Here is a 23,995-nt window from a genome sequence, read left to right as displayed (position 1 = left end):
TGATGCTAGTCTGTTTTTTTTCGCAGCAGTCAGCCAATTCTGATCTTACACAAACCATGAATATGCCAACTTTAATGTGATAAATGTCAGCAGGATAAGTTAAAAATATCATTTAACTACCCTTAACTATCAGCATAATATGGCATTTTATATATACATATATATGGCTTACACTGGAATTTGGTTAGAATTCAAAAGAAAGTATTGTGAACAAGATGGGCAAAAGAGAGATGGAATTTCCCCCTTCTGCACTCGGTAAGTAGTTTCTACAAAAGTCACTACAGAGTGGCACTGTGATTACATATCAAGTATCAAGAGGGGTAGCTGTGTTAGTCTGTATCCACAAAAACAACGAGGAGTCTGGTGGCATTAACAGATTTATTTGGGCATAAGCTTTCGTGGGTAAAAGACCCACTTCTTCAGATGCATGGAGTGAAAATTACAGATGCAGGCATAAATATACTGACACACCCTTCTCTTCCTGTGCCAGTATATCTATACCTGTATCGGTATTTTTCACTCCATGCATCTGAAGAAGTGGGTTTTTTACCCATGAAAGCTTATGCCCAAATAAATCTGTTAGTCTTTAAAGGTGCCACCGGAGTCCTTGTTGTTTTTGTGATTACATAGGAACTACCGAGTTCTGTAACTGTACTGCAAGATTAAGTTCTCTAAAGAACTTAGGTTACTTGATCATTACTTTTGAGCCATGTGCCGCAGGAATGTGTGGTTCCTGCAAACTTACAGGGTCTTTATGTCACTAATGACACCCGTACTAATACTCAAACTATTGGTGTCATATGAAATGGGGCCACTCTTTTCTACATTCGTCGTAGGTGGACAGAGGGTGTGGCGGGAAGTTTAGGTTATTTGTAAAATTACTACGCTATTAGTTCACATCCATTCAGAATATGATACACAACAAACAAAAAGATTGCCCTGCATCCCCTGAGAAAAACACAGGACCTAATTTAACCCCGGTATAACTTCAGCGAAGTCAGCAGAGTTATATGAATGATGAATTTGCCTTACTAATTTCACACATTCACTTCAACTTTCAGACATCTCGTGAAGCAATTGAGACTTTGTAGTGTGGAAACTGCAACCTGAAGCTGTCAGTTTTAGATGAATGCATGGAATGATGAGTGGGAATAAAGCAACATCTAGGAACTTTTTTTTAAAATTAATCTCATTTTATGAACTGTGACCCAATCCTCCACTGCTTTGTCTCTTGTGTAGCCACTTACATTTGTGAGTGCAAAATACTAACACATCAGCATGGCTGTGTTTTACACTCACTTTTCACAGGTATAAATGCCTACATAAGCTGTCTCAGTTCTCCTGACTTCACGAGGCAGGCCCAATGGCACTGTTCAACATTATGGAACTTGTTCCATGGCACAAGGCAGCCCTCATTGGACATTACAGTATTTGAAAACTCCCGACAAACAGTGATTAGCTGAACCTCATAAAGCCCTTAGGATGTCCAGTTAGTCACAAAGCTAAAACTTGTGGCAATTCCTATCCCTATCATTCTGCATAAACCAGTTTCCTCAGGCTGTGGCACTGAGCTCTCATAGGTTCTACCTTTCAGTGTAACCTGAAAATGGAATAAAAACATAAATAAATGTCTGTGATTTTTATTTCATTTGTTGTTTCTGACAAACACTGAATCTTGAAGCACCAAATACGTTCAGTTCCCTCAAGATACTTCCCATTTGAATTAGAATGGGATTCCCAGTTTGAGACAGAACGATTTCCCTTTACTTTGCAGGCTGAAGCACAGCCATTCATACCAGGACATATATAGTGTTACCAATGAAACCACCCTCAGGACAGATTATAGACACAGGGCCTGATTCTCATATACACAAAGGTCTCCTTACATTCGCGTCCACTTTAAGGCTCCTTTACTCTGCCAGGCAGTGCAAAGAGGCCTACTGTATATGAGAATCAGGTCCTCAGTCTACCAACAAAACTGGCTACATCCATGTGGGCCCACAGCTGGGGGTGAACAAAGAGACTCCTTTTTTCAAGCACATCCACAAATGAGAATGGGCTAGGCTGTGATGGTTCATAGCCACGATGGGGTGTGGCCTGGCCTACCCCATCCCTCAAGCATTTGGCAGCAGGCAGAGGAGGAGGTCATGCTGCAGCTTTCAGGAGCAGGCCTGTAGAGCACCATACAGCTCATTACACCTAGTGCTGCTTGAAGCATTTTGCCTGCCCCTGGTCTGCACAGGAAGGATGCCTCAGAGAAACTTCGGCTGTTACCCCTCATTGTGGCCTGAGCATGATCCTATAGTCTAGGGAGATAGGGATAGGTGGGCTGGTGGAAGCAAAAACATGAAAAATCTGGAGTGATGGTTTTGGATGAATACAAAAAAAGACTTCTGCCTTTCTTCAAGATAATTATGTTGCAGTAGTCACTAAATAAATACCACTTTCCTAGGTCCATCCTCATTTTCACTTAATGAAATGGGACCAAACCGTGTACAATTCTTTTGCAAATATTAAAAAAAATCAAAACAAAATCAGTAAACATCTGTCCCTCTCGCCCTCTCCCACAAATCAGAAAGAATTTCCCTATATGCCATGCGTTTAGGAATTGACACATTCATCTCTCTGCCCCACCCACAATCACACTGAGTTAGCTAAAAGGTGCTATTTAAGTGCAAAGTATTAATATTAAATTAGGCCTTGATCCTGCCATTGACAGTGAGTGGGAAGATTGCTGTGTCCGCAGGGAGCCTATTACCTTCAATGGGATTCCACATAGGCATAGTAGTTTGCTCATTTGCTGTGAATTACAGGAAGGGTCCTTAATCCAAAGAATGCAGGAAAGCGGACATAGATATAAGGACATGAATTACCAGGAAAAAAAAAAAAGACTCAAAGAAAGTGCTAAACAAGGTATAGGGAAGATACCTTGAGGTAACTTGCAGCATACAAACAACTGACAGATGACAAAAAACATGACGGCTGTGTCTATGTTGATTACACTAAAAGGGGTAATAAATTATATTAAAAACTCTATACACAGTTCAGCAGGAGCTGATGCCGTTCCACATACAAACCTGAATAAAATTCTTCTTCACAGAAAGTGACAGCAAATCATGTTTTAAGGGAAACTAAATGTTTTAAAATAACAAATGTTTTACTGCTGCTCAGAAGCTGACCATGGAAACATACACACAGATTTTTATCTGATCAACTCAGCCTTAATTAGAATGTACGTCACAAGCTTTAACAGACAAAAAGCCAATGTCTTTATCAACTAAAACTAGCTTGATACCAACTTGACTTAAAGACCAGGTATGTGCGAGGCTCTTTAAGATACTTTACAAAAAATCCCAAATTCTAAACAGTTCACTTTATCTTCTGGACAAGTTAATTAACCAAGAATTAAAATAAAAACTCAAGCACTTATCTCCTCCAGTCTCATCTCCCACAAGGCTAATCTTTTACTTGGTACTTTAGATCCAAGAGCTGAAAGTGTCAGTTATTCTGGAACGATCAGATTTTTGAATGCTGTAAAATCAACATTCAATAGTTGCACAGCTCTAGGTGTCGCATTCTTACTGTTACTAATAAGAATTGCTATAGGCACTGGTGCTTTAAAGTTAGCAAGTGGGTGGATATACAGTATGTATATAAATACAGAAGTACCCACATATATACATACTTGACAAACAGTGATGCTATGAATGGTCTCTTCAAGGATGCCTTTTTAATATAAACATAACCCTTCAGACTAAACGTCAGTCTATCAATTTTCATACAGCTGAACTACAATCATGACCTAGAATATGGCTTATGTTGTGGGCAGGTCGGTTTGAGGATTGCTTGGAAGAATCTGAAGCTGACGTGTTTGCTATTGAAAGCAAAGGCGACATTGCTGAACCATCTGGAGGAAGAGCTGTGGCTATTTCTGGAAACAAAGATGTCAAGTTAAAATTGGATAAGTGTGATGTATTGGCCATGTGCATTGGCGGCATATCTGGGAGAAGAGGAAAACTTGGCTGAGCAAAACCAACTGGTCTGGGAGGAGATAAAATGGATCCAAATCGATTGTTTAAACCTCCGCTACTGGGCTTTTCTGTGCTTGGATTAGGAAACATTTGATTGGGAAAGTAAGGGATAGAAATGTCATTGGACAGAGTAGGATGAGCAGGAGAATAAGGCGGATAGAAAGATGGCAGTGTATTTTGAGGATCTACTGGGATTAGGGCTGGTGTTCGAGTGGCACTAGGCTGAGTAACTGGTGGAATGAAAGAAGTATTGGCATTTATTGGTGGATTCATACTACCCTCTGGAATAAAAGGGAATCCAAAATTTTGAGACAAAGCATGCTGGTCAGAGGCTGCATTATCATTAGACACTTGAGGGCCATCAGACATAAAACGGACAATGCTGCCTCTTTTTTCTATTGTAGATTGTTGGCGCCCAAGGATCATACTGCCACCGGTAGACAGGGGAAGATGGGGCAGACTAGGGTCAAATACATTTCCATGTCTTTGATTTCCAGTTCGATTCCTTTCAGGCTGGCGGATTTTAGAACCACTATTATCCTGCAGAGGATGCCTTGATCGCTGAGTAACTGAAGAATTTGGCTGACGAACAGATGGTTGCCCTTGCTCAGCATTCCCATGAGAGATAGCAGGGTGGGGGAGAGCTGGCCGGACAACTCCATGCATGTTGCTAGAAACAGGTGTATTCATGTGGCTCTTGGTTCCATGACTGTCAGTCATTCTCATGGGATTGGACTTCTGTACAGAAATATTTGGGCTTGTGTTTCGACCTTGAATATCTCCTGAGGAAGAAGAACTTGAAAAAGGAATATTTAAAGAACTATTCCTAGTATTAATTGTAGCCATAGACATGTCACAACTTTCTCTATTCTGACCTTCACCATCTCTTCGAATGTGGACGCTCTCTCGTGCTGGGGGACAATTATATTCAATTGTGGAGGATGCACTGCACTGCGTATTCCTCTGATGTTCTGAAATTGATCTTTGGCTTCCACTAACCTGATCTCCAAGATGAGGGGCAAGTAAACTCTGCATAAAACTTTGGTGGCATGTATTTTCATTGTCCCTTGGCGGAAGAGCATTTCCCGTTGGAATACCCCGAACCGGTTGATAGGGCAATCTCTTTTGTCTCTCTATGGGTGGCCCAGTATTTTGACTAATTCGAAAAGCTTGTGATTGCATGCCCCTGAGGGATGATACAGAGTTACCAATTTCACTATTTCTTGAGGCCTGTACATCAAAATTGCCTGTTGGCTGCTGGCTAGCCCCATTTGGTTTGAATGTCTGACAATCAGAAAGTCGTTGAACTTCTGAGCCAACCGCATGGTCTACAGATATACGACTCTGCATGTTATGAATTACCAAACCTTTATTCCTAGAAACATCAAGGTAACTTCTCATTTCAAGCTGGTCTGGAACCCTAGAGCCTTGAAGGGATATCCCTATTCTCTGTTCTGAATTAGAAGGAGTCTTCCCAATAAGTGCCTCTGCAGAGTAACTAGAAACTCTGTTTCTTTCTTGTCTGTGTGGGGCACAGGTCATATCCGATGGCCTGGTTACAATACTTGGCTGGGACACCATTTGTTGCTCCAAGCCCCTGGCGGTCAGAAGTCTCTGCATCTGATTATGTCCAGATACATGTTCGGATGAAACCCCTGAGCCTTGCTGTCTGTTGCCAACATCCTGTTGCTGATGATGCATAATATCCTGATTTAGATGGCTCTGAGGATGGTTATGATGGTTTCTGCTTGTTGAAGGGTTTTCACAGTTCTTTTCAGGCTGGGAAGCTCCAAAGTGCTGCTGCATTTGCTGCTGTATTTGCTGGTGGTGGGGATGAGGCTGTCCACTTTTTTGCCGAGTTTGATCATTTCCATGATGCTTCTGCTGTAAAGAAAGTTGACTGGCTTGGGTTCCCTGGACAAGGCTTCGTTTCTTTTGCATTTGCACCTCTTGCTGTATTGCTCTTTGTTGGTGGACACTGTGGGATTGAGAATGGACTGAGCTCTCTGCATGAGGAACATGGTGCTGTAGCTGATATAAGTGATGCCTCTCTCTTAACTGTCCAGCCTGCTGTTGTTTTAAGTATGGGTGGTTACTGTGAAGATGCGATACACCTTGAGCAGGTACATGTTGTATAGCTTGTAGATGCTGACCTCCTGCCTGACCTTGCTGCTCTGAAATGGATGGCTGAGAACTGCACTGAACTTCAGTTTGCCTCAAAGAAGAGGTCACAAAGTTGTTGTTGGATGGGAATAATCTGTTAAGACCATCTGTGTGCCCTTGATTGCTCACTGTTACAACCGGATTGGATGAATTGGGAGGGATCTGATTAATCAACATTTGAGTTTGGTCAGCAATACTGTCTGGTGTTCGGTTCGTCAATGCCACGCCTTCAAGCCTGACAGGCGTTGTCTGACACTGCTTCTGCCTCTTCGCTGAAGAAAGCAGAAGGTCCTCTTGGACAGCACGTTTAGCAGAGTCTTTGCGACTTTCATGGTTTTGCTGCTTTAAGTGTGGTTCCTGCATCTGTGGAGCCTGCATGGTGTTTGCCCTAATAGCACTCAGTTGATCTTGAGCATATTCAGTCATCATAGCTGATCCTGGAGACTGACTGACATAGGAACTAGATGATATGGACCGAATCCCTGTGGCAGGAATAGCTGCTTGCTCTGAAGGCTGGGATAAACCTGAGCAACTTACAAGAGGGTGGATGATGCGACTTTGATGTATGAGATTATTTACACTTAAACTGGTTACAGTTGGTGACTGGGAAGTTGAAATCTGTACAGTATTTGATTCTTCCACTCCTACAGAACAGCTTGGTTTTTCCACTGGTCTATCAACATTTGTTTGCACTGGATCCTGAGCATGGAATTTGTTTGGTGCTGCTTCCAACTGTCCTACATTAGCTTTAACTGTTTGTGGTTTAAAAGGCTGCTGCTCGCTTTCCAAAGGTGCAACTTCAGAAGACTTAGAGGCAGCATCCCTTAAGTTAACTTGTATTCCTCCTCCACTTTTTTCAAGGTTCTCTTGGTCAAAAATTGCTCTTGCTGCAAGAGCTACAATGTCAGTTTGCTCTGAAAAAGTGCAGCTATTACATGTATTTGTTGATGTGCTGCTGGTAACATCTTCCCTAGATGTGTCTGGCAACATGGATGCAACTGAGAAGCCACGACTACTCCCAGAGCTAGTTGACATTGGAGAGTCCGCCTGCCTGCTAGCAATAAGAGAACCACTAACAACCTCTTGATCGGAAATGCAGGAATGATGTTGCATGAGAGCGTCACCTTCAGTGTTCATTAACAAAAGTTCCTGCTTCTCAGGCAAATCAACGTTTGATTTTATTGTTTTAGAGTTTTCTGGGGGGAAATCAGAATGTTCCACCTGAAGCGAAAAGGAGGGTTTTAGCATCGCTGTTCTTTCTTTAGTAAGGTCAGACAGCATTTTGGTTAGACCGTGTCCCTCTAACAAGTCTGTGGTTTGCATCACAATTGATGACTCTTGCCCAACACTGCAGGTCTCTGAAATGCTTTCTGCCTCAGAAGCATGGTCTGTCGTTACACTGTTTTGTGGTGCAGATGCCCCTGAAACCTGAGAAATTGTCACGTGTGCTTCAGTGGCAGAGGACATTGAGATGCTGGTGGTAACACACGATTTGGAAGATTCTGGCAACACAGAGTCAGGTAATGGGTTATTCTGAGATGTTTGCAGAAGAGCAGTGGAATCTTTGGAACTTGATGGAACTAGTACAAACTGTTCTGACATCACAGATTCTAGCGGTGATGAACTTGGTATCCCTGTTGAATTCAGCTCTGGTAAGCTCACCATCTGTTCAGAACTCAGAGTCTCTTTGGATTGACAGTCAGAAATGCTTACATCAGTTGGTGCTGCCATGCTGTTTGCTTGTGATACAGCTATGGCTTGTGATACTACAGGCATGTTTTCAAGCAGTCCTTCACTATTTGAATGCTCTGCTGTAGCTTCCACATTAGTGCAATCAAGTTTCCCTGCATCTCTGCAAGGATTCACTGGACATGATGCTTTGCTGTTCGCTGCCAAATGTTTTTTAGTATTTGTCTTTTTGTTTGTCCTTTTTGATTTTATGTTTGATGGCAAACCAGCAGAAGCTTTTTTTGGAGAAGTGTTTATAGAATTAGAAGCACTGGATAACACTGTTGAACTTTCAGTAGCTATGGAAGATGCTGCAGAAGTTGGTAATGAAACACAGTTAATTGGGGCAATCTGGCTGCTGGCAGTTGTTGGATTAGTAGGCTGACTAAGGGACAGCTGTAAACAGCTTTGCCCAGCCATTTGTGATATGCTCTGATTGAGGTTAGCTAAAGCACCAAATGTATTGAGGGCAACATTGGTATTCGGATCTTCGCTAGTGGTAGGTTGAATAATTTGCATAGGGGCTTGATTTGAAGCTCCAGATGAGGACATCATAGGTTGCAATGCAAACAGCTGTCCATTTAAAGAAATAGTCTGAGGCTGTTGTTGATTTGACATTGTAACTGAAAAAGTTTGTGTAGCGCTAGAAGATGGTAAAGAAGGTGGTCTTGGTAATATATGGACAAGATGTTTCCCTCCAAAAGTTTGTGGAGCAGAGGTATTTTGCACAGAGTTGTTAGAGCTTGCTATTGGACTGGCTCCATTCACAGGAACTCTGAGAGAACCAGGGGGCTGTGCAGAGAGGAGAGGAAGAGAATTCTGATTAGCTGCTTGTATAATTACAATCTGTTGACTAACGGTTTGGCTGGGGACTTCAGCTCTCACCACTGGGGGACATGGCGTGGTGTTAGGAGGCTGCAGAATTATGACATTCTGATTAGCAGGTACCGCAGTAACAGCTGACCCAATTGTCTGAGCCACCTGAATTACCTGCATAGCTGAATTCAATGGAAAGATGTTTCCAGCAGGCTGTGTTTTAACCTGTGGTTGAGTGATTAATGGCTGCATAGGTACAGATGGGCAAGAGGGCAAGGTAACAACAATTTGTTCAGCTGCCTGCCCATCTCCAGGCACAGAAGTATTCAAACTGACGCTTGGTGCCAAATGTCTGTTCTGGGTGGAAGATATGGTACCAGCACCATTAACTGGCTCGTTTAACAATGCAGTCATAACACTGGATGGTGTCTGGGTTAGTGGCTGAACGGTGTTTCCTGCTAGCTGTAAAGTAGTCCATGTGGTTTGTGTGATTCCAGCTGAAGGGATCCGTGTAAGGCTACTCATGTTTTTCAAATCAGAAGTGCCAACACCTGAAGAGCCTGAAAAAGACCAACAGTTGTCTAATGGACCAGCAGGCAATGTGCTTATTGCTGTTACAGCCTTAACGGTTTCTATTGCAGAAGTCACAGGCACCCCAGCACTACTTAGTAAGTCTGTACTTTTGAGGATGTTTACTGAAGAGAGGCTATCCACAATGGAGAGTCTCACAGATGGGGTACAAGTGGTATCAGTTGCTGAAACGACAAAGCTTTCTTGAAATTCACTTCTAGGACCCTGTATGCTTGAAGAGGTCACATTCACCTGTTGAACTTGAGAGGCCTCTACGGTGGTGTTAGAAGGAATGCTGATGCCATGCATGATTGTTTTTTTCATTAACTTGGTGCATTCTTGTCCATTTTTAATTTTGGGGACATTTTGATCATTCTGTGGTGTGCTACTTGAGGAACACTGTAATTCTTGTTCTGTCCCAGACTGAGAAGCATTCTGTGAGCTTGCAGTAGCAGAGGTAAGCATGTCCTGCTCATTCTCTGAGGTGGAAAGCTCAAGAATATTCTCAGCAGGAACTGGTTGATTGGACGCCAATGGAGAAACTGTGGTCTGAGACCATGGCTTGTTTTCTGTGGGGTAAACACCAGAGATGGTCACAGGAGTCACTAAGTTGCAAGTTCTCTGAACTGGTACAACATTGGCTGTTTGTTTTTGTAAGTTATGACCAACATTAAAAGTTATTCCCTGGACAGATGCCCCCTGGTTATTTCCACCAGGTTGACTCCCATTCGAATAGACAATGATGTTCTTTTGAACCTGATCGCTAGGAATAACAACAGAGACCTTTGCACTTTTGAGATTCCCTTTCCAGTGAATTGTGGGATCATCGTACAGGCAAATGTCATTTGCTTTCAGTAGTTCTATGTATCGCCCATTTTCCTTCTGGAGTTCATCCAACTGTTTCCGGAGCTTTTTTATCTCTTCAGCTGCAAAACAGTGAGAATACAACTTTACAGTGGTGTCATTACAAATGCTGGAAAAGATTATTGTCATGACGTGATTTGGGAAATAGACTCTAAGTGTCACTGTAATAAACTGTTAATATGACATATTGTCTCTAAAACCCATACTTATAAGGGCTTCTAAGTACGGCCAAGTCTCTCTTACGGTATAGCACCCTACCACCTTCCTGTTCAGTTTAGTAATGTCACACCAGAGCACTCAGTCACTGTAATAGACAGATACATTTGTTTTTCCAACTAGGCCATCTGTTAGTGGACTGAATCATACTGGAAGTTTAGGACACTTGATGAAATTCTTTAACAAATGAAAAAAATGTTTAAATTAAATCGGCACATTAATTTGTCTTTTCTCTGTGGCCAAACACCTGTACTGCATTTATATTGGTAACTGCATTGGTATTCTCTTGGCTTTCCAGTTCATTTTTATGTTTTATTAAACCCTCTGTAATATTTACACAGAAATGGACAAGAAAATATTTTTGCAATGGACCTAGGGACAGGTGTGATATCTAAAATTAATTTTAATTCATTTTTAAAACTGATTATATTTCAAGTTGAAATTGTCCCAATAGTTTGTGCTTTTAAAGGGCTAAACAGAATAATAGACCACAATAAATTACTGTAAAAGTATGGCTCAATGGTATCTGTTACTGTTTTATAGTGCTTACTTTTAATAAGGTTGCTCTCAAAAGCAAAATATTTTAACATGATTTTTGGGGGGTGGGTCGCAAAAAACATGCTATCAACTTTCAAGATACTTGAGAGTAGAGAGGCAGCAGCCCCAGAGTAGCCCCTCCACCGCCATGTTTGTAATTAGATCACTTAATTCTGAAATTTGTGGGAGGTTTTTCATAGAATCCAAGGCCAGAAGGGACCACTGTGATCATCTAGTCTGATCTCTTGTATAAAACAGGCCATAGAACGTCTTCCAAAATTTTCCTAGAGCATATTTTTTAGAAAAACTTCCAATCTTGATTAAAATATTTCCAGTGATGGAGAATCCATGACAACCCTTAGTAAATTGTTCCAACAGTTAACTATACTCACTATTAAAAAATTACATCTTATTTCCCTTCTGAATTTGTCTAGCTTCAATTTCCAGCCATTGGATCATATTATAAAACTTTTTCTACTAGACTGAGGAGCCCATTTTCAAATATTTGTTCCTTAGGTAGGTGCTTATAGCCTGTAAATGAAGTCATCCCTTAACCTTTTTGTTAAACTAAATAGATTGAGCTCTTTGTGTCTATCACTGTAAGGCAGGTTTTCTAACCCTTTAATCACTTCTGTGGCTCTTCTCTGAACCCTCTCCAATTTATCAACATCCTTCCTGAACTGAGGACACCAGAACTGGACACAGAATTCCAGCAGCCAAAAAGCCAAATAACCTCTCTACTTTTACTCAATATTCCCCTACTTATCCATCCAAGAATCGTATTAGGTCTTTTGGCCACTGCGTTGCATTGGGAGCGCATGTTCAGCTGATTATCCACCATGACCTCCCATATCTCTGTCACAGTCAATGCTTCTTAGGATAGAATCCCCATCCTGTAAGTATGGCCTACATTCTTTGTTCCTAGATGTATTCTTTACATCTAGCCATATTCAAATGCATATTGTTTACTTGTGTCCAGCTTAACAAGCGATCCAGATCACTCTGTATCAGTGACCTGTCCTCTTCACTATTTATCACTCCCCTAGGTTTTGTGTCATCTGCAAACTTTATCAATGATGATTTTATGTTTTCTTCCAGGACATTGATAAAAATCTCCAACAGCATAGGAGCAGGAACCGATCCCTGTGGGACCTGACTAGAAACACACCTGTTCAATGATAATTCCCTATTCACTGTCACATTTTGAGACCATTCACTTAGCCAGTTTTTAATCAATTTAATGTATGCCACGTTAATTTTATAGCTTTCTAGTTTTTAATCAAAATGGCATGCAGTACCAAGTCAAGTGCCTTACAGAAGTCTAAGTATGTTACATCAGTACTATTACCTTAATCAACAAAACCTGTAATCTCATCAAAAAAAGATACCAAGTTAATTTTGCAGGATCCATTTTTCATAAATCCATGTTGATTGGCATTAGTTACATTACTCTCCTTTAATTCTTGATTAATCAAGTCCCATATCAGCTCTCCATTATTTTGCCTGGGATCAATGTCAGACTGACAGACCTATGATTACCCAGGTCATCCCAGTTACCCATTTTAAAAAGACTGGCATAATATTAGCTTTCTCTGGTCTAATTACTCTGGTCTATTAAATTACAGGCAACAGATGTGAGGGCAGTCAAATTAAAACAACTCAAAGTGGAATCTGCAGAAATTATTGCATTAAGTTTAAACTTATCAATGACAATATACCATGATGGGGATGCTTCAATTTGCTATAGTTAAATGCAAGAAAATGCCGTAGGGCATATGCCTCAACTTTCTTGTTTTCAAGTTACCTTAAGCAACCATTTCTCCTCTCCAACCCTATAAACTCTTGGGATTCCCCAGTTTGTTGATCCAGCTGAAGTAAAGAATTGCTGTTTCATTACTAGTCTCACTAGCCAAGGAGGACAGGAATGAAATGCATAATGAATACAATGAATTCATTAATGCTTCAGGGATGAAGCTGCTGCCTTGTAGCAGTGAGAAAGAACACGGGATGGGAACAATGGTGATGTCATGTCACTATGCCACATCCTCACTGGATTACTAAGGAGAGGAGAGTATTAATACACTGTTGTGGGAAAAAACAGCACTGATCTAATACAGTACACTCAGTGCCACATTACCATGATGGAAGAGAAAGGGAAATTCAAGAATCTTCACAACATTTCATACTTACCTTGTTCATTGTTCCCTCCATTCAACAGGAGTTCATCATTTTGCCTTTTCATTTCTGTTATATATTTAAAGGCCTGATCCAGGATCATGTTCTTACTCTACAAAAGAATGTGTGTATAATTAGGGAAAAAGATCTATCAATGAAACTTTTAAAATCAAAAGCAGACCTATTAGTGACATCACTTTTCAAACCTGGGATTTCAACTGGAATGTTCATTTTAAACAATGTGCCAAACTTGTCTGACATTTTTAATTATTTCCCTTGTATTTTCCTTCCAAAAAAGATTGGTTACTTTCTTCACAGTATGTGTGGTTCTTTGGGATGCTCTGTCCACATGGCGTCCACTTCTGCTGACATGCAACCCATTCCTGAAATAAAATTATTTTTGGTTAGCAGTGACCATTGGGGCCATGGCTGCGCCATCAATGTCCTTGTACCCCTCCACTCCAGGGAGTAAAGAGCAGAGTGGGCCCAACTGTTCCTCAGTTTCTTTGATGATACTGAATCCTACAGCCATAGGACTCTGTAGAAGCAAGGAAGGAGGGTGGGTCATGGAATCCAAGTGAACAACACACCTTGTAAGGTAAAGAAACTGTTTTAAGAGTGATTGTCCAGATGGATGCCAGTTCTGGTGGCTTGCAAGCAGTGATCTCATAGTTAGAAGGTGGGTGCTTGAAGTCCTATTTAAATAAGGATTTCAGGACAGTTCTGTCAAAGCGGGCATCTGATCTTGAAGTCTCAACAAAGGAATAATATTGGATAAAAGTAAGGACTGATCCCCATGTTGCCACCCTGCACATTTCTGAAATACAGGTGCTTCTCTGAGAAGAAGCAGAAGCTGTCTAAACCCTGGTGGACGGATCCCTAAATGATATAATACAGTTAGATACTCACTTAGGCAACTTTTCAGTGATAACAGCTTGACCTTTAACCCTATCTCTGAAGGCTACAAAGAGCATGGGGAAGCTCCTGAAGGATCTTCTACTATGTCCAGATACTATGAAAGAGCCCTGACCACAACGAAGAATGTGCAGGTTTGGTTTCTCCCTGGTTTGAGTGAGGCACGGGAAAAAAACCTGGGAGGTGAATCAACTGATGTAAATGAAAATCTGAAACAACATTGGGCAGAAACTTGGGGTGAGGCTTAAGAGTCACCACGTCTTTATGGAACATTGAGTAAGGTGGACCAGTCGGAAGGGTCTGAATTTTCCCTATTCTACAAGCTGATGTTATGGCTACTAAAAAGGCAAACTTCATAGATAGAGGGTAAAAAGAGCAGGTTGTTAGGGACTCAAAGGGGGGGGGGGCCTTTAAGCCAATTAACACTATGTTGAGGTCCCAGGAAGGGGAGGGCTGAAAGAAACATATGAATGAAATCCTCGAAGAATCAAACAACTGTAGTGTGGGATAATATGGTATGACCCTGAATTGGAAGATGATGTGCAGGTATTGCTAAAAGTACTCTTATGGAGCTGATAGATAGTTTTGAATGTTCTAGTGCTAGTAGATAGCCCAGAATAGCAGAAACAGAAGACACTGTCCTGCCCAAATAGAAAACTGCTTCCACTTTGCTGCATACCAAAATGCTATATACCAAAATGCCCTGGATTTCAGCTGAACAGCTTCTTCTGCAGGCAGTTAATCAGACAGCAGCCAGGCTGTCAGATGTAATCATGCTGGATCTGGGCATAAAATCTGACCTCCATTTTGCAAAACCAAGTTAGGTAGACTACGTAATATGATCAGAGGCTATGTTGACATATTCACCAGATCTGAGTACCAGACTTGTCTTGGTCAAGTTGGGCTGAATCTTGTCTGAGTCTTCTCAGAACACTTGGTATTAATGGGATTGAAGGGTAGGAATACATGAACGCTGGTGCCCATGAGAGGACGAAGGCACCCAACCGGGAGCCTAGGCTCGAACTCTCTCTAGAACGGAATGCATGGCATTTCTTGGTCTGGTCAGTGGCAAACAGATCTATTTTTGGGCACCCCCGTCTGTGAAAGATGCTTGGTAGAACTGAGTCTTTGTCAGTCTACTCGTGGTTGGCTGTGAATTCTCTGCTGATCTGATCTGCTAGAGCATTTTGCAAGCCTGGAAGATGCAGAGCCTCTGATGTGATCTGATAATGAATGTACCAGCCACAGCGACAGATGGTTTCTTGGCAGAGTGGACATGACCATGCTCTTCCCTTATCTGTTGACATAATGCATGGCTGTGCTGTTGTCTATCATCACCTGGAATGTAGATCCCTGTAACAAAAGCAGAAATGCCATTCATGCTAGACATACTGCTCTGAGTTTCAGGACATTATGATAAGATGAGCTTCCACGGAGGAAGGGGGGGGTGGAACACACACAACACGACATCCAGAGGCTTTATGTTTGAAGTTAGTCCAGATGAGCTCCCCATCCCAGTAAGCATCCATCATCAGTATCTTGGTAGGCAGCAGTGCAGAAAGGAGTACTCGATTGCACATGTAAAGCAGATCCTTCCACCAATCCAATGAGGAGAAGACTTCTCATGGGAACTTCACAGCCATGTGGTGCCTGCTGGATAAATACCTGCTGGATAGTCTGGTATGCTGTGTGACATTGATGCAGGAGGCCATGTGACCCAGGATTCTAAGGCATGTTCTTGCAGACATCTCTGGGTGAGCCTGCAGATGACTGAGGAGACCCATTATAGTCTGGAACCTCTCCTGCATGAGATAGCTGACCTCAGAACTAACACAGCTCCTCTGAATTATGCGCTTTAGATCAGTAAAAGTGTGAATTTTAGTTTGTTAATCTTGAGCCCCCGTGTGGTAAAAATCCCTAAGATCATACAAATCAAGTTGGTCAACTTCTGAGATGATTTTACCTGGATCAGTCATCCATCCAGGTATGGCTATCCCAGAATGCCATGTCGTCTTATGTGGGGTGCAATGACCTTTACATACTTGGTGAATACTCTCAGTGTGGTGGAGAAACCAAAGGGCAGGACCCTGTATTAATAGAGACTCCCACACTTCAAATTTGAGGCTTGAACTTGATGGACATTATTGCCCAGGAAGGGGTGGGACTTCAGAGGAATCTGACTAAAGGGCTGGGCCTGAATGCAGGAGACCACTAGAAAAAAGCCACTGGGGTGCTCTGGGATGATACGGATGCTACAAAAGAATAAGTTCAGGGTTACCACCCTGAACCTGCAGTGAGGATGAATCTGATGAGATGTCTCAAGTCTAAAATGCCTGCCTCCCTTTTCCTTGGGCCTAAACAATAATGGGAGTAGAACCTCTGATCTCTGAATCTGAAGGGCACCTCTTCCAGAAGGGAGAGCAACTCCTGTTTTAACAGTATCTCATGAGAAGGGTCCCTGAAAAGGAAGGGTGAAGGAGAGTGGAGGCTAGGAAGGGACTGGATTTGGATAGAAAACTCCGTTTATAATTTCCAAGAATCTGCTGGTCTGAGGTGATCCAACCACCCCTTCTCCCTGTCCCTTACTGACTGCCCCTGAAACCCCTGCCCCTGACTGCCCCCCCCCACCCCCCCATCCAACCCTCCCTCTCATTCCTGACTGCCCCCCTGGGACGCCTGCCCCATCCAACCACCCCTTCTCCCTGTCCCCTGACCGCCCCTGGAACCTTTGCCCCTGACTGCCCCCTCGCCGCCCCATCCAACCCCTCCTCTCATTCCTGACTGCCCCCCTGGGAAACCTGCCCCATCCAACCACCCCTTCTCCCTGACCATCCCCGGAACCCCTGCCCCTGACTGCCCCCCCACCTCCCCATCCAACCCCTCCTCTCATTCCTGACTGCCCCCCTGGGACACCTGCCCCATCCGACCACCCCTTCTCCCTGACCGCCCCCGGAACCCCTGCCCCTGACTGCCCCCTGCTGCCCCATCCAACCCTCCCTCTCATTCCTGACTGCCCCTCCCGGGATTGCTGCCCCCATTCAATCCCCCTGTTCACCGCCCTCTGATCATCCACACCCCTACCCCTGCCCACCACCCTACACTCCCCTGCCCTCTATCCAGCCCCCTCCACCTCCCCGCTCCCTTACCATGCTGCCTGGAGCACCGGTGGCTGGCAGCACTACAGCCGCGCTGCCCAGAGCACCAGGACAGGCAGCCGCGCCGCCCAGCTGGAGCCAGCCATGCCACTGTGCAGCACAGACACCGGGTCAGGCTGGGCTCTGCAGCTGCGCTGCCCCAGGAGCTCGCAGTCCTGCCGCCCAGAGCACTGTGGGGGAGAGGGAACAGCAGGGGAAGGGCCAAGGGCTAGCCTCACGGAGCAGGAGCTCAGGGGCTAGGCAGGAGGGTCCCATGGGCCGGATGTGGCCCGTGGGCTGTAGTTTGCCCACCTCTGATCTATATCATTTCATATCTCACACAAACACTTTTCCCCTTATCTAGACCTCTTTGTTTCCCTTCACCATTATTATTTAACACAATAAACTACTTCATGACCATTTAAATAAAAGACTAAAAAATAAAAATATATAGAATTGTATTTGCATCATGTAGCTGGACACTGAGTGAAGACATGAAAGGGGCAGGCACGGGGAAGAAGAGTCAACAGAAAACTCCTCTCTCACAGTCTATAACTTTCTTCACTTATGCATGAAAGAGAACATCATGACAGAATACACTTAGTAGTGTCAATAGGAAAACAGTCTAACAACTAGAACTTGGGGAATTGTGAATCAACTCCTAAGTAGGTACAACCAGACTGACTAGAAGAGTATGGGCAAGCAAACCAGCTTCCGAAGTTACAAATTTAAATGAGAAAAAAACCAAACAATTATAACCTTTCTGCAGATGATTCTACACAGCCTGCTCCCTCCGTTCTCACAGTCCATGAATTCACATTGCCAGTGCAGGGTCACTACTGCTAGCTGGGCAAATGCTTTTCAAAAATATCTGCTCCAAAGAGCCGAATACGTGAACTAGGACACCCGACGGAGGAGAATGTCTTTCATGTGTCAAACCCAGACCACTCCTTCAGAGTGATACTGAATTCACTTTCAGCTGGGAGATTCATGTTTCAAAGGACTGCATTCAAATTGTCCTGTAATTTCCAAGGGCATTTCCATCACAGATAACTTTGTAAATAAGATTTTGATCCAGGTTTCCTCATTGTGCCTCCTGCATAAAACCTGAAGCAAGATGTATCCCTGTGTATTTACAGCTGTTAAGAATCAGGACCAAATGAACACCATTTGGGAAATAGCTGTGCACATTTAAATGTCCACTTACTTGCTTAAGTGCTGGGGAACATGGAATGAGCTCTCCAATTCGATTTATCCCAGCATTGATCTTCTTCTTTCGATGTCTCTCCACTAGGTAAAAAATAAAATGCATTGTCATTAGGATACTCAGACCAACACACCGACTGCACACCTGGCACCACCGTGTGCACTCATAAATGTATTACTTTATGCTTATCACAACCCTTACAAGAGAGTTTAGCACCAAGAACTAACTCTGAAAAACCCCCTCAACTGTTGAATTCTCAGACAATGGAGTTTGAGGGCTGTGACAGAAAAGGGGATATTTTAAAAGGTGAGGATCATCAGGAACACTCAGTGAAAGCAGTGACATATATAACACTTCATATTTTTATAATGCTTTTCAGCTGAGGGTTTCAAAGGTTGAGTAAGCATCTCAAAGGTAGGTAGTAATCATTATTTCCATTTCACAGATGGGCAAATTAATTGGCACAAAGACACACAAAGAACTAGTTGCAGAGTGGGGAATGAAACCCTGGTCTCCCGCTCCAGTTCTCAACCCCCAAACAAGAAATAGCTCTCATTTTCTGAGGCTGAAGCACCAATTCTATATGCTGTTGGGTGCAACAGAACATAGAGAACATAGTTCAGGCTTTGGGTGTGTGTATCATCTTCCAGGACAGCAGTTATGGTTACGGCAGGGTCTAGCTATGGGTGAGTGAAGGACTCACCAAGAAAATATTTTATGAAAATGTTTCCACTTTATGACTCTTTTGGGAGAAGAGAAGAAAAGCCTGAATTAGTTTTAGTCCTCTTGCGACATGGTTAGTCTCCATGCAACACTTTAATCTTAACAACTGTGGTTAAGAATTCACTAAGTGCAGCTATGCAAACTCACAAGGCTTTTGAGCTTGATCTTTTCAAAGCTTGTTAGCCTCTCCCCCCTCCCAATGCAATCAGATGCCTTCAAATGTTGTTCAACTACACGGTAGCATAGTTGAGCAGCTGCTTTTGCAGCTGATTCCTGAGATGTTTTGGTCTGTTACTCAGATCAAAGTTGACAATTGGCATACAGCTTTTTTCCAAAGAGAGTGAGAGAGTTGCTGACATGACATGTTCCACAATTCTTTCAACTGGCAAATCACCAACCAGAATCCACTCACATTACCCAAGTGGCAGGCCAGCATGCCTCCATCATGGCAGGAATCAACATCTGCTTACATTTCTTGTAACAGGCCACCTTACAGTGGAGGTGGGGGAGAAGAACAGGAACATGTATGTAGGCAGGTTTAGCTACAGCTATGCATATTTACTACAAATGGAACAATATATTAGTTCTACCACATCCATTCAAGATGAGTGAATTCATGATTTTTTAAAAATTGCATTTACAGTTTCAGCATATCAGTAACTACTGACACAAGCTCATAGAGCATTTTTACAATTTGTATTACAGTAGTGGCTAAAGTCTGGGGACCAATTATGCTAAAAAAATATCCTGTACTAACATAGAATAAGAGAAAGCCCCTGCCCTGAACAGCTTACAATCTAATCAGAGCAGACAAAGAGTGGGAGAAAAAGTATTATTATTATTCGTATTTTACAGATGGGGAACTGAGGCACAGGGAGTCATAGGCACTAGTTCAGCAAGGTACTTAAGCATGCGCCTAAGTTTAAACACATGAGTATTTCCACAAGGTATCTTGCTGAACTGGGACCTATGTGACTTGCCCAAGGTCACACAGCACACATGAGGCAGAGCTAAGCCCTGATCTCCTGAGCCCCAGTCCAATATCTTAACAACAAAAGACTATCCTTTATAAACAGTGAATGCAAAAAAAGTAGATACTCAAAGAGATAAAAGACCTATAAAATGAACAGATTACTATAGATCAAAACAAACTGATTGATTTTCCATAGTCTAATTTCTTATTCAGAAAGCAGATATTGCAGGCATATATTCTAGAAGCTATTTAATTATAATATAATATTAACTGTGTTGCTTATTTTTGTGACAACCTGAAACTGTGGGACCACTGTGATCCCTTAACTCTCCAGCCTGGGCTGTCTCTCACAATGCTTTGCTACTGACAAGCAGCAAACCCCTCCAGGTGCTGTGGTCACTCAATCAACAACATGCAGGAACACACCCAGCTAAGTTGCATGAATGCTCTCTAAGCCACTCAAGAAATATACATGAGGAGACAACGGCAAATCCCCCCAGCTCGAGACAGAGACCAGCAAGAGGCACCACCGGGCATATTAACCTTTCTCAATAAACAGATGATAGTAAAGATCACTGTAAGTGTCAAGGATTTTGCTGAAAGAATTGCAAGATAGTCCTTATTTGGGATACAGGACAGCTTGATATTTTTAAGTAGAAGATTAACTTCATTAACGTATTTTTTGACACAAAATTACTTAGGTCCTTCCACTCCAAGTCTTCAGGGATATTCAGAACATGCATAGTGCAGATATTGGTAAAAAATTTCTAGGATTGAAACTTTCCTATGAAACAATATATTGTCTAGTCTAGTTAGCACATCAACAAGGATCCTTTGGTGTTCTTTTATTTAGTCTTCACATCTGTTTTTTTTTTTAACATTTATTAATATTCTTTTCAGATGATTACCCTTCTCTCTCTCTATGTCATACAACATTACAGATGATTGGTGAAATCCTGGCATCATTGTAGTCAATGGAAAAACACCCAGTGACTTAGTGAGGCCAGGATTTTATTCAATAAATCTAATTTTAAACTCAAAATAATCAAATGGGGCCCAAGAAAAATATTTATAACCCTAAACTCAGAAGTAGCAATGGAAACTAAAGACTTGTACCAAGTACTTTTTCAGTCAATTCAATACTTCAAACACTGAAGAAGATAAGGCTGACCATCGGGGGGCACTGGGAGGCAAGGATGGGGGGCGGGGGAACTTCTCAATTTCAGCCCACCTGATCACAAAAGAATTCCTCAATCTAATTTTTTTGCTTGTGTTTGTAAACAAGTAAACTCTCTCTTCAAGGCACAGGAAAAAAGAATAGAAGATGGGGTGTCTTGAAATCAATGGGAATTAGGCACCTAGGCATTTCTGAAAATACCAGTCGGAACCAATGTGCATCTTTAGGCATCCAAATACCTTTCACATCTGGCCCAAGTGGTCTGAGTCATCCCAGACTTAGGGCTTGTCTACACTACAAAATTAAGTTGATTTTATCTAATTCGACCTCGAGCCCCCGAATTAATGAAGTCAATTGTGCGTGGCCACACCATGCTCAGTCTCGATAGAGTGCATCCTCACTAGCAGCACCTGCATCGATGCACAAAGCAGGGCATTGTGGGTAGCTATCCCAAAGTGCAACTTGCCGTGGGGTGTTTTGGGAAGTTTGTGCAATGCCAAAACATTGTCACAGGGGAGAATTGGAACATTGCATCAACATCCTATGATGCACTGTGCTCCCTCCCTCACATCAACAGCCAACAACCCAGTGGTTTTCATGCCTTAAAACTGCTGTGCATACGCCATAACCCCAGAAGCATGGAGCCTGCTCAGCTGTGCACTCTTGCTGTGAGCATCTCAAACACCTTGCGCCTTCTCCTGCAGCATTTCCAGAGCCAAAGTACGGTCTGCCGCGTGGAACATAGCAATGTCTTGCAAGCAGCCCTGCTGCAAGCCATTGAAAAAAACAATCCACCGTTCCTGATGGCAGTCACAGAGCAGCTGCACTCTGTTGAGCACCGTTTCTGGTCCTGTGAAACAAGCACTGACTGGTGGGACCGCATCGTTTTGCAGGTATGGGATGACGAGCAGAGTCTGCAGAACTTTTGAATGCAGAAGGCCACCTTCCAGGAACTTTGTACAGAGTTTTCCCTTGCCCTGCAGTTCAGCAACATAAAAATGAGAGCTGCTCTGAAAATGGAGAAGCGAGTGGCAATCACTATTTGGATGCTTGCAATGCCAGACATTTACTGATCAGTGGGGAATCAATTTGGAGTAGGTAAATCAACCATGGGAGCTGCTGGGCTCCAAGTGTGCAGAGCCATTAATCGATTTCTGTTATGAAGGGTAATAAATCTGGGAAATGTGCACGACATAGTGGACTGTTTTGCCGTGATGGGGTTCCCTAACTGCAGTGAGGAGATAGATGGCATGCATATCCCCATCTTGGCACCAAACCACCTTGCCAAAGAGTACATAAACCGAAAGGATGTTGCAAGTGCTGGTGGATCACAGGGGGCATTTCACAGACATCAACATAGGATGGTTGGGAAAGGTTCGTGATGCGTGCATCTTTAGGAACTCGGGTCTGTTAAAAAAGTTGCAATCCGGGACTTCCTTTCCAGACCACAAAATTAACATTGACAACGTTGATCCCTATAGGTTGAGATGCCTATAGTTATCCTGGGGGACCTAGTCTACCCCTTGCTCCCATGGCTCATGATGCCATACACCAGCCATCAGGATAGCAGTAAGGAATGGTTCAACTATAGGCTCAGCAAGTGCAGAATGGTGGTTGAATGTGCCTTTGGTTGCTTGAAAGAGTGCTGGAGAAGTCTACTAACAAGGTTGGCCTTAGTGAGGAGAACATCCCCATGGTTATAGCTGCCTGCTGCATGCTCCATATCTGTGCAAAAAGGGAGAAAATTTTCTGCAGGGGTGGGCAGTTGAGACAGATCACATGGCAGCCATTTTTGAGCAGCCAGACACAGGACAATGAGAAGAGCATAGCAAGGGGTGTTGTGTATCTGCAAGACTTTGAAAAGCTGTTTCAATAATGAGTCACAGTAATCTGAGCTGCTTGTCTGCATTGTGCTTTCCCAAACCTTCACCTGGCTTGTATCACTGTCCCTGTAAAGCCAACCCCCCTGATTCTACTCAATAAAGAACTTCTGTGCCTCGAATCCATTTATTTTATTTAACAAACATAAGTAAAGAGGGAGAGCAGAAAGAAAAGGTAATCTTGGGAGAAAAGGGGTTGTAAAGTTGGAATAGGAGAAACAATTTCAGACCATCAAAGGTCTGTGAATGGGCCCCTTCTGTTCCTTGTGCCCTCCCCCACGAAGTTAAATGAAAGGGATGATGGACTTTTTGCCCATGCCTCATGGAATGCTTGGGGGAGGGTCATTCTGTGCCAGGCGATGCTGGCTGTCCACCAGGGTCTGCAGAGGGACTCTACCCTCCAGCTTCTGTTCCTGAAGTTCAACCAGACACCTCAATATGTTTGCTTGGTCCCTCATAATCCAAAGCATCTCATCCTGCACCTCACATACCCGCTCATTGGAAGCTTTCTTGCTCTCCATGTCAATGTCTAACTTCTTGGACAGTGAAATCCTCCATGCTCTCAGCACTGCGTCAGTTGTCCCAGAGGCATTCATTATCTTGGTGAACATATCCCCTTGCGTTCTTTCTCCTCCTCCTAATCAGCGAAAGTATACTCTCAGGGTATGGCTACACTTACAAATCTGCAGCGCTGGTAGTTGCAGCGCTGGTCATCCAGCTGTGCAGGGCCAGCGCTGGTGTGTGGCCACACTCACAGCTACCAGCGCTGCAGTGTGGCCACATTTGTAGCATTTGCAGCGCTGTTGGGAGTGATGAATTATGGGCAGCTATCCCAGCATTCAAGTGGCAGCAACGTGCTTTTCAAAAGAGGGGTGTGTGGGGCAGT

At 43.1% G+C, this 23,995-nt stretch overlaps 1 protein-coding gene across 1 annotated transcript in view; it reads right to left on the bottom strand.

The window, feature by feature from the left end:
- Positions 1–589: 589 nt before the first annotated feature.
- USF3 (upstream transcription factor family member 3) overlaps positions 590–23,995 on the bottom strand; it is a 47,124-nt gene continuing 23,718 nt past the window's right edge. The window contains exons 4-6 of the mRNA XM_045001032.1: positions 18,357–18,439; positions 13,116–13,212; positions 590–10,234 (exon numbers count right to left, since the gene is read on the bottom strand). Of these exons, the coding sequence (XP_044856967.1) occupies positions 3,777–10,234; positions 13,116–13,212; positions 18,357–18,439 (6,638 nt within the window). The 3' untranslated portion in view covers positions 590–3,776. The remainder of the gene's footprint in view (positions 10,235–13,115; positions 13,213–18,356; positions 18,440–23,995) is intronic.

This window comes from Mauremys mutica, chromosome 1 (assembly GCF_020497125.1).
Source record: "Mauremys mutica isolate MM-2020 ecotype Southern chromosome 1, ASM2049712v1, whole genome shotgun sequence".
NCBI classification, from domain to species: Eukaryota; Metazoa; Chordata; order Testudines; family Geoemydidae; genus Mauremys; species Mauremys mutica.
Note: the sequence above shows the minus strand (reverse complement) of the source record. Positions and strands in the feature narration are given on the sequence as shown.